Source organism: Brassica rapa, chromosome A02, assembly GCF_000309985.2.
Source record: "Brassica rapa cultivar Chiifu-401-42 chromosome A02, CAAS_Brap_v3.01, whole genome shotgun sequence".
In the NCBI taxonomy this organism is placed as follows: domain Eukaryota; kingdom Viridiplantae; phylum Streptophyta; class Magnoliopsida; order Brassicales; family Brassicaceae; genus Brassica; species Brassica rapa.
This window is the reverse complement of record NC_024796.2, coordinates 10,476,763-10,487,335: the sequence shown is the minus strand read 5'-3', so window position 1 is coordinate 10,487,335 and position 10,573 is coordinate 10,476,763. Positions and strand designations below refer to the sequence as shown.

The 10,573-nt window shown below is 39.5% G+C and overlaps 2 protein-coding genes across 2 annotated transcripts; both read right to left on the bottom strand.

Moving 5' to 3' along the window:
* Window positions 1–112: 112 nt before the first annotated feature.
* On the bottom strand, window positions 113–4,713 carry LOC103852517 (tRNA(adenine(34)) deaminase, chloroplastic). The gene is made up of 4 exons (XM_009129414.3): window positions 1,175–4,713; window positions 1,007–1,094; window positions 682–809; window positions 113–607 (listed from the first exon to the last, which is right to left on the bottom strand). Exons 1-4 carry the CDS (start codon window positions 4,540–4,542, stop codon window positions 343–345), a joined length of 3,849 nt encoding a protein of 1,282 aa, XP_009127662.1. The 5' UTR covers window positions 4,543–4,713; the 3' UTR covers window positions 113–342.
* A 2,295-nt stretch (window positions 4,714–7,008) lies between these two features.
* Window positions 7,009–8,869, bottom strand: LOC103852516 (transcription factor HHO2). Its single transcript, XM_009129413.3, has 4 exons — window positions 8,520–8,869; window positions 7,828–8,427; window positions 7,639–7,715; window positions 7,009–7,538 (listed from the first exon to the last, which is right to left on the bottom strand). The coding sequence occupies exons 1-4, from the start codon at window positions 8,644–8,646 to the stop codon at window positions 7,236–7,238; spliced, it is 1,107 nt and encodes a 368-aa protein (XP_009127661.1). The 5' UTR covers window positions 8,647–8,869; the 3' UTR covers window positions 7,009–7,235.
* Between the last annotated feature and the right edge of the window lie 1,704 nt (window positions 8,870–10,573).

The window sequence follows — 10,573 nt, the reverse complement described above, 5'->3', positions numbered from 1 at the left end:
GATGGAAGGTGCAGGAAAAAATTGGTAACAGCATTGTGTATAAAAAAAATGCTTTTAGGGCATTGTCCCAATAATTAACAGCTTTTTAATAAACTGGTATCAAGGCATAACATAACCCACTTCTAAAAAAATGATTATATAACCCAAAACTAAAACATGTGTTTCAATAGAAAGTGTGCATTAACATTACAATCACTGGGATTACAATGAACCAACCTGGTCTTCAGATTTTAACAAAGAAACAGTGGACATAATAAATATACAATTCTGAACAGATCAGATGCAAAAGTTGTACCGTGGTTTGGCTGCGTCAAAGATACATGAACACTTGGAGGCAAGCTTCTACAGACAGAAGAAGGGTAAGATTTGATGCATCTTGTTAAGGAGTTTCGACGGATGATGATGATGGTGATGATCGGTAGGAGCCGGTGGATCTGAGTCCTTGTCTTTCTTCTTTCTCCTCAGCTGGAAAAACTGTTGCATTGTCTGAGCACATTCTGATTCCAGAACTCCTCGCCGGATTGTCATCTTTGGATGGAACGGGTGAACTGGAGGCGGTGGCTTTTCCGAAACTTCTGATCCATTTCCTTCGCCTCCAGGGAACAGCCTGAAACGTAATCATGTTCAACGATTTTGACTCTGCAATGTTCCGTAACAACATTTCTCAGTTCCAGAAGTTACCTGATCCAGCTGCCATCTGCTCCGAGAAGCTTATTGGGAGCACCCCACACAAGAGTGTTGACCCTTGCTTGAAGTATGGCTCCCGCACACATTGGACATGGTTCTAGTGTTACATAAAGTGTTGTATCCTGTTGGAAGATTAGGCAAGTCAAAGATACACGTATCAAAACCCTGCTAGTAATCGTTGAGATCGCTTTTATTTTAACTTGCTAAAACTTGAACTCTTATGCTCATATACTATTCCTGCTATTGCAATGTAACAAATGTGTATATTTCACCACACCCATGAGGGAGGTGTTTAAGAGAGCGAGAAAGAAAAGTTTACCGCAAGCCTCCATGAACGAAGTGCTTTGGAACCCTCTCGAATGCAAATCATTTCTGCATGGGCGGTTGAATCCCGAAGATCCTCCACCCTGAAACCCAATACTATAGTTTGATGGATCCAGAAAAAGAGTATAGAATGAAAATAGGGTTCAGAGAAAACTAAACGTACAGGTTATAACCCCGAGCTATAATCTTCCCGTCATGCACAAGCACAGCCCCAACAGGTACTTCCCACATATCAGCAGCTTTCTTAGCTTCTACTAACGCTTCCTTCATGAATATTTCATCAACTGTTCGCCTATCAGCTTCTACTCTGTATGCTTCTTCCCATTCTTCAAAACTGTCCCTCACAACCTGTTTCTTCCTCTGAAGTTTCCTTTGTGTCAATGGGGAGCCTGTCGATGTGGAACCTGTTTCTTCCTGGGATTTTGCGCTTAGAGGCTGTTGTTGTTCCACCTGCCCTCTTAAGCTACTACTGCCAGATACCATGCTGGGAAGGGATTTTGAAGGTCCCTTTACAACAGGAGACCTTAGGCTGCGAGCTGGAAATATCAACGGCTTTTCTTCTGCATCCATTTCAGGAACACGAGCCCGGTAGCGTCTTCCTTCTCCCACCGGCACGTTTTGATCGGGAGGTACCTCGGGGGGACTAGATTCTGATGGATCCTTGATAGCAGGAGATCTTATCAGATTTCGACTTGGCAGTCTCATTGGCACCTCTGTCGAAGCTGTTTCAGAAAGCCGAAACTCAAATTCTCTACCTTCATCAACCTCATCCACGCCAACAATTTGATTATCAGATGTGGAAGGCATGCGATAAGATGCAGAGCCACCTTCCAATATTGTGGATGGTGGTGATGAGACTACACCTTCATGCCTCCCAGATTGCTGCTTCCGCTCCGTAGCATCAGAAGATTCAAATTGGCTCCTTGACGAAGTTTGACTAACTTCTGACTGACCTGGGAGAGCAGCTTCTTGTGGCGAAACTCTTTCCGCTTTTGTGTTATCCTCACTGCTTCCGTCATGCTCACGTCCAGAAAACCATGTTGCACTGCTAACTGACTCGTTGGGTGAACTCTTTCCAGTGGGCTTTGCACTCGAGGTCGGGCTTCCAGCTCGTGAGCCCCACCTTAGCCGAGCAATATCGGCGATGACGCTCCACAAGGACCTACCATTTCTTTTGACGATAGCGTTTCCCTCTGCTGCATTGCCTTCTGTGGGTACTGGTTGGGGAGTAGCCTGAGCAGAATCTGTAACCCACATTTCATCTGAAGGTCCCTTTGCTCCTGAACCACCAGATGAACGCCTCGAGTCCCGCCTCTTCAACTGATTACTTTCAGCTCTTCGCTCCTCAGTCTCTGAAGTTGATACTTCATGCTTGGCCTTCTTCAGAAACTCCCCAATAAATTTCTCTGATGACTGTTCCAACCGTTGGGCAGAACCTAGAGCATCTTCCTGTGTTCTAAATCCCATCAGTTCTCCAGCAGACTGACTATTAACAATAGCTCCTGCTCCTCCTGGATGTTCAAAGGCTGTTGGATAACCAGTTTCTGATGTTCCCTGAGAACTTTCTTGAATGAAAGCTCCACCACTTCCATAACTTTTTCCTGAGCCTCTGCTTACTAGCTGAGAAGTAGGAGGAATCAGTGTTGTTTCAGATCCTCGCATCTCCTCTGAAACCAAATCTACCAGCTGCATTCTGTTTCCAGATACCAAAGTCAAAGATGACTGTGAACTGGAGGGCTCTTCAGACAGCTTTCCTTGAGAACTTTGCAACTCCAAGGCCTTTTGACCTTCTTTAGTCGAGTTAGCACCGCTTTTTCCTGCTTTGCTGTCCATTTGCACAGTTGTAGTACTTTCTTGACCAATTAGCCTCTTCTCAGATTTTCTCTCAATTTCTGTATACCTTACTACATCACTAGTATGAAATACAGACACTGAAGTTCTATCAGATTGCATCGTTTGCGAGGGATTCTGTTCAATATGATAATCTTGATGTCTCTCTTCTGATTGCAATCCAGAAACCACGCCAGCATTTACTTCTTGGTTTCTAATCTGGTCTTCTCTTTGCGAGACATAAGTATTTTTGATGTTTGTGTTATAGATTTCTGAACTTCCAGAGAAGCGCTCAGTACTCGTCCTCATACCCGCTTGCATAGATATCCTTTCCTCCACCGGAGGTTGCCGATTATTTATCGGTTTTGGAACATTTTGGCGCATATGTATACCTTCCTCCTGGCTACTGCTATATTTGGTTCTCCTGCGCATTTCAGACACTCTTTCCTCACTGCTATAACGAGCACCAAATCTTTCCTTCACTTGCTGCTGAGAATTCCCAATATTTTCTCTTTCCGAATCATTAACAATAGAGTGGACTCTCTCGTCCTCCCTTTCACCAAAGATCTTTTGATTTTGGGAATTCGTCTCCACATCGTTAACATGGATCTCATGAATTTCCAAATCTTCTTCATAATTTCCCGTCGACTCAGACACTCTGTTACCAGTTTGACTAATCTGCTTTCTTCTTCTTCTCTGGTTCGTAGTCACTGCCTGGTTTGAATTTTCCCCTTCCTCAAATACCTGCTTGCCATAGCTCGAACTCTCGTCCCTCTTCCTCCTCGAATGCACCTGAGAGACTTCCTTTCTAGATTTCATTCCTTTGGCTGACTGTTCAACAAACCTCTTCTCTGAATTTCTCAAGTTCTCGCGACGAAACTCCACATCCTCCTCTTCTTCATCCTCAGCTTCACTCTCGAAATCCCCAGAAGAAGCAAGAGAATAATACGATGAACAACTCGAACTCTTTGTCCTTGTTGGTCGAACTTCTCTTTCTTCCTTCCTCCTAAAATTTTCCCCACCACCAGTAACCAACTTAGAACCACGCCGAGTCTCACTCTCCAGCTGAGACTTTTTCTTCCTCCCACCACAATGCTCACACTCATACTTCTCCTCTAACTTCACATTCTCTCTAACCCCATTTCGCCTATACTCCTGCCTACCAAATCCCTGAGGTCTCTCCACTCCCTCCCTCTTAACTCTACCAAAAGCTTCAACCTTTATCACTTCCCTCTTCTCTTCAACTCTACTACAGTTTCTACCCTCACCTACCAGTTCCTCACTCAAAAACGAAATCATAGCCTCTACATCATCTTCACAACACTCATTCGATTCATCCGAAACCCTAACCCTAAACCTTCGATTTCTTCTTGTGACGCCACAAGAAGGATAAACCTCAGAATCACAACAATGCACATCAAGACGAGTCCTATTCACACCAATCATCAACCTCCTCGGCCACTGAATAAGCGTGGATTGTCTGAGGCCATAGAGCACGAATCCAGGGTTTATCGACACCTTAGGCTTCACAAAGGAGGGTGCTGAGTACGAGCAGCAGCAACAGCGCGAGAGAGAAGCAGCGCAGCAGCATTTCGGAGACGGTTTGGCGAATCGGTGAGATTCAGATCTCTCGGGGAGCAAAGAGGAGTAACCATGGTGATTCCTCGGCCACAGAACTGAGTTTGTGTATGTGTTGAACATTATTGGCGGAAGAGAATAAGAAGAAGAAGAAGATGATGAGGTAGCTCGTTAAGCAGAGGAGGAGACCATTGTTGTGATCTCGATGATGAGATTTTACATGGGAAAGTGGTGGATTTGATCTGCAGAGGAAGACGACAATTAGCGAGTCATTATTAAAAAAAAAAACCAGCTCTGTACAACTCAGTTGGTAAATTCTGAATCTGACCGAGTCGAAATTGAGTATACATTGGGCTTTTTTATTAGGCCTTTTTAATATATTGGGCCGGAAAAAGATATGGAACCGGTTAAGTCAAAAATCGAACTTCTGGTGTAATTTGTAAATATATTTTGTTTTTGTTATTCAACCCTTTGCAAAATCTAACATTTATACAAATTACTAGAAACTAACACTTCTTGGTATTTGTATATCAAGAATTGTTAATAATGTGTTAGGGTCTTTAACTTGTACATCAACATCTATGAACATGGACATCAACATCTATGAACTTGTCCATGAAGGACTTGTTTGTAAGATTATATATATATAATGTAATAATTTTGTTGAGTAAGTAATAGTCTAATAGACTAAAACTTTAGTGTTTAGTTAAAAATCGATCAATATTACCAATGTTGGGTGTTAGTTTTTTATGGTCAAATTTTTGATAGACCAAAACATATTATGGTCAGCATTGCCTGATTAAGAAAAGGGGACGTATCGAACATCAGATTATGTCAGAGAATTGCGTAGTGGAACAGCCGAAGATTATAGATCAGAGTTCCAGTACAGAGATAGCCAGTTGTTGCATCAAAGTCTTTTATCTTTGTTGCTCTTTCAAGATTGTCAATAGTCCTCAAAGTTATACTGTCATTCTTAGAGAAATAAGAGTGTATATGGAAATTACATACGCTTTGGTTCAGTCATGTTAAGTTGTTAACCCAATAGGACATCTTGTGAAATGCCAATGATCAACGACAATGAATTATCATTGCTTTCAGCTATTTGGTACTGTGATATCAAAACTAGTTTTAGTTAACTAAGTGATGTTTAACCTGAGAATTTTCGAGAATGGGGAAAAAAACTGTGATTAGAGCTGGGAATTTAACTCTTTACCCGCGGGTCTCGCCTGATCCGCAGCAAGACGTGTGCGGATCGGCCAATATAAAAAATTTAACATGCAGTGCGGGTGCAGTTGAGTCGGTTTTAAACGAGGTTAGTGCGGGTCTAAGTTTGAATCGCGGGTACTCGCCAAACCTTAGAACTCAGGTTTTTGGTTATTGGATACTCTCACTACTATCAGGAAAGAACGTGAGGGTTATTTACGCACTCAAATATCCCATCATGGACGGGAGAGAAACATACCATGTCTTTTTTTTTCAATTCCAAATTTTGGTTGCAAATTCTAGAAAGGATATGGTATAAACACACACACTTAGATTGTGAAAAAAGAAAATCACGAAGAAAGACATGGTTGAATTCGAATGATATGTTTGATAACCGCATTTATAAACCCATATAGATCCCATTGGTCCCCTATGCTTGCTTGCAAATCTCATTCTTGTGTAAAATCTCAATAGAGAGTTCGACTTCTTAGCTTAATCCTAACACCCTAAAAGAAATTGTTCTCACTTCTCACCAAACATGAGCGACAGAACTACAGATTCACTAACATAGAAGTTGAGAGTTTCATACTATGATTCAAAGTCACAAAAGAGGATACACAAGATAGAAGCCGTGAGCAAAAGCACCGGCGAGGACAAGACCGAAGAGACGTCCCTGAGAACTGGCTGATGCCTCAAAGACAGCCGAATAAGAGGAAGAGCAGGGGCGTATATGAGAACATAAGAACGGAAAATAGGCCCAAGAGAAACAAAAACAAAAGAGAAAACAAAAACGGTGGGAAAATTCTCTTTTCAAAAAGTCAACCCAAGAACTTGTGGACTTTTTAAACATTGGATTTGTAAGAAAAAACGTATATTATAATATTGATTTGATTTAAGATTTACTAGTATTAACTATTAAGTATTAACTAAGATCCAGAGCAGGACCATGTTAGGATTATTTAAACAAAGACTTTTACAAACTGCCATGCAAATGATAGATTTGATTATTCTGTGAACTGTAAATGGTTGGTTCGGTCAATGAATAAATGATTCATGGCCTGCCACGTTTTACGTGCCTTCTTTTATCAAGCGTTACCATATTAATAAAGCGCATCTAATTGTCACACCAAATACATCCTCATCACACACGTGATTCTCATTCATCTTAGATCTTTGATTAACCTTTTCCAGAAGACCAGAACTGTTTTTGGGACGTGCAGGTGCCCCGTGGTAATAATAATTAACCTTCCGATTATATTCTGATCCTTCTCAAGGGAAAGTTTCTAATTGTGTTCTTTGATGATATATGTTTGTTTGTCTATAATCGCCTTCATACAAATTCAAAAATACAAGTGAATGGATAAAAGCCTGAACGCTAATTAACAGTGAAACTTGAAAATTATTTCATGTATTATTCTAAATTCTTATATAGTATATGCAATCACCAAAATCTGTCAAAACTTGAACACAAAAAAAAACAAAGCAACAAGGGAATATCCAAAAGATAGAAAACAAAGACAATTTACTTACCTCGTGTACATACTAATGAAAGAACACTCTTTGGTTACACATCTTACATTCACTTGCTTCAAACCTACAAAATCAAACCCACACTATGAAACAGGAGAAGAAGTTGTCGTGTTCGTAGAGGAAGATGCCGCCTGAGAGTTGCACTGGCCGCTACTTCTCTCCACCGAACGTTTAGGAGATTGCGGTGGTAGTGATTGTGGTGGTGGTTGGAGCGTCACTGGAGCATATGCACCACCACCATTATTGGCTACATCTGACGGTGGAGGAACGTCTTGTGGTGAAGGCACCCATATCCCTCCGACCACCACAAACTGCGGTTGTTGGGAGTTTCCGTTACCCTGCGCCGTCACCGTAGTCGCTGGCCTTCTTGTGTGAAGTCTATATTTCTGAATATTCCACAAAATAGTATTTGAAAGGTTAATTACCAAAAAAAAAAAGATTTCAAAAATATTCAAATTAAATCTAGAGAGAAGATTAATAGTAAACCTGTAAATGGCTTTTAACTTCGTCGTTGGTTAATCCATCGACTTTCATATGATCCCTGATCTGTTTTGGTGTAGCAACTGCAAAATTACCCCAAATAAAACAAAATATTACTTTATTAATCTAATCAATAATCATCAACTACCCAATCAGAAAAGAGATAATCATCAGTCATGAAATTAAATATTTTACCATGTGATCCTCCCAGCTGCTGAAGCGCGTGAAGGAACCGCCGGTGTAACTCCGGCGACCAACACCGCCTCTGCTTTCTACGCGTTTGCGACTGCGATTGTTGCTGAAGTACATGTTCCTCTCCCTCTCTACCCACACCGCAGGTTTCCGTGGTGGAGCTAGTGGTCGTCGCCGGCGCGGAAGCAACCACTTTCACCGCCGGAGCTAAAGCCACCGCTCTCACCGCCGCCGGCTGAAGATCAGTCTCGCGTTTTTTCTCCCTTTGAAACGGCTGAAACCCACCGCAGTTGTTGTAGTTGTTTGGTTTCACCTCAACCACTTTCGCCTTCTTACCTACTACACGCTCCGGATTAGACACTTCGTTTGTATCCGGCGACGGGTTCCATAACTGAACAGATCTGAGCCAATCTGATTTCTTCTTATCAACGTTGTTCCCGATCTCTTCAGGTGTTGGAGATTCGTGTTCGCCGTTTTCCTCTATCTTCTTGGTCGGAATAAACTCCTCTAAGACCGGACCACCAGAAACACTAGTGGTCTGCTCTGAACACTGCTCTGAGGTTGTCGATGTACTCGACAGCTCCTTCCGACACGCCTCTATCGCTACAAAAAAAAATCCAAACCATTTGAATTAATATGGAGGCAGAGTTGAGATAAAAAAAAATATGTGTTTTTGTTTTGTTTGTGTTAACTACCTTGCGTGACGAGCTCTAAACATAAAGGAAGCTCTCGTTGAAAGACTTGAATCTTCTTTTGTTCTTCTTTAAGAGCTTCAACGTATTCATGACATCTCTGCATTTTCTGGGCGTAATCATTCTCCATTTTCTGAACTTACTATAATGGTAAGGAAGTAAATGGTTTTAGATCTATAGAGGAGTGGGTGCAGTTTGGTGTAGAAAGAATATTGGATCTAAATGGAATCGGAGAGGAATAAACGTCGAGAGAAAATTCTCGAGAGATGGAGAGAGAGAGAGAGAGAGTTTTTAGGACATGAATGTAGGAAAATGGTTCGAGGTCGGGGCGTCGCGTACCTAAAACGAATCTCTGAGAGTTTTAATTGTATTTGGAACCTTTTCTAAAAGGGTAGAAATGTAAAATTGAGGAGGTGTGGGGTTCGGTGTTGTGTGAATATTCGAGGGATCAGATTCGGGTTTGGTCGCATCTGGATTGAGCTGGAAAAGCTGACGTCACTATTCTCAATCTTTAAAGCTGTTTTCGTTTTAAGATAAGAACGAAGACTCGACATTACATATATCTTTGTCTCTCCAAACTTAACTCATCATTTACAGCATTTGCTAAATTAAGACTCATACTAGAGCTTGATCCGCGCATCCGCGCAGGTGTTAGTTTTTTTATAAATGAATATTTATTTCTATAAGTGATAATATATATTTTAAAATTTACCCATTCAATTTTTTTTAATATGACATTTCTAAACACAATAATTTTATAGTTTATATTGAGTAGTTTTATTTTATCACATAAACCCTTAACTATATCATCCATTTATTTAGAATATGACCTGTAAAGTCACACAAATGTATTTTTATTTTTTATGGATCAAAATTTTATGATTATATTGTTGTATAAACTGTTTTTATGGATCAAAATTTTATGATTATGTATAATAAAATTGTTGTATACTATTTATTATGTATATGTGGAATTAGTAAAATAATTACCATATAATGTATGTAATTACGAAATGTATATATAGAATTAAATATTTTCAAACACACATATGTATAATAAAAAAGGAAAGGACAAAGAATATTAAAAGTTAAGTTTATTAACTATTGTTGCCATGATCTTTTAGTTAGAATATGATTTTGGAAATACATTAATTGAAGAGAAAAGACAAAAATCCTAAAGAATAGGTTAATTAATAATTTCAGTGGCATGCCATTATAAATATAGTGGAAAACTAAGGGATAATCTAATTTTGTACTCCTCTTTTAATAGATTAGATTTAGAAATTGATATAACACATAGATTCTTGCTGGATATTTAATCTAGTAAAATAACTTAAAAATAGTTAAAAGATAAAGAAACGGTTTCTTTAATAAAAATCTACAAGTTTTTTTTGAGAAAATGTTCAACCACATGTATGAAACCAAAATTTATTTGTTTGTGAATTTGTATTTGTCATTCTAACAAGTAACAAATAATCCTCAAGGAAAAATTATCTACCTAATCAATAATAATTGTTAACTGCAGTGTAAATAGTCCAGATTCCTCATGATAATCTAACCAGCTATTTACGTTATTTGTTTAGATATTTTAGTAAGCAAAAGTTGAAATAGAGAATGAGTTAATTTGGTGAAAGGAATATTCTTTGAGAAGTTATGGAGGAAAACAAGAATCACGAGAAAACAAAGAAATTTTTAAAAAGAAAGAATCTTAAGAGTAAAGAAGCGTGAGACTCACAGTCTTGCCCCCACGCCGCGTAGGATTTTGATTGAAAGTCTCTTTTTATTTATTTCCGACCTTTGATTCTTCCCAAGAGCCATTTTTCAGTTACCAATGTTCACGCGCTTCTATCGTGCGTGCCCACGTGACAAATTCTTATTCAATTTTGATTGCAACCAGATTTGCTTTTGTCATTACTAGCTTATTTTGTTGTTGTGCGTTTGGTTTTGTTGTTATCGTTTTAGATTTTTTTTTTTTCCATTTATGCTTCGTTCATATAGACGATTCGGTTCCTTAATATGTTTCATTTAGAAAAGGTTAAATAGTTTTGTGGTGAAAG

What these genes read in the sequence shown, in the direction of transcription:
- LOC103852517 (XM_009129414.3), bottom strand. Translation starts at nt 4,542, where the DNA reads ATGTTCAACACATACACAAACTCAGTTCTGTGGCCGAGGAATCACCAT. An exon ending in TTCGTTCATGGAGGCTTGCG is followed by an intron (nt 810 to 1,006) that starts GTAAACTTTTCT and finishes ATCTTCCAACAG; the next exon opens with GATACAACACTTTATGTAAC. An exon ending in GCAGATGGCAGCTGGATCAG is followed by an intron (nt 608 to 681) that starts GTAACTTCTGGA and finishes ATTACGTTTCAG; the next exon opens with GCTGTTCCCTGGAGGCGAAG.
- LOC103852516 (XM_009129413.3), bottom strand. Translation starts at nt 8,646, where the DNA reads ATGGAGAATGATTACGCCCAGAAAATGCAGAGATGTCATGAATACGTT. An exon ending in TTTAGAGCTCGTCACGCAAG is followed by an intron (nt 8,428 to 8,519) that starts GTAGTTAACACA and finishes TTTTTTTTGTAG; the next exon opens with CGATAGAGGCGTGTCGGAAG. An exon ending in GCAGCTGGGAGGATCACATG is followed by an intron (nt 7,716 to 7,827) that starts GTAAAATATTTA and finishes GTAATTTTGCAG; the next exon opens with TTGCTACACCAAAACAGATC.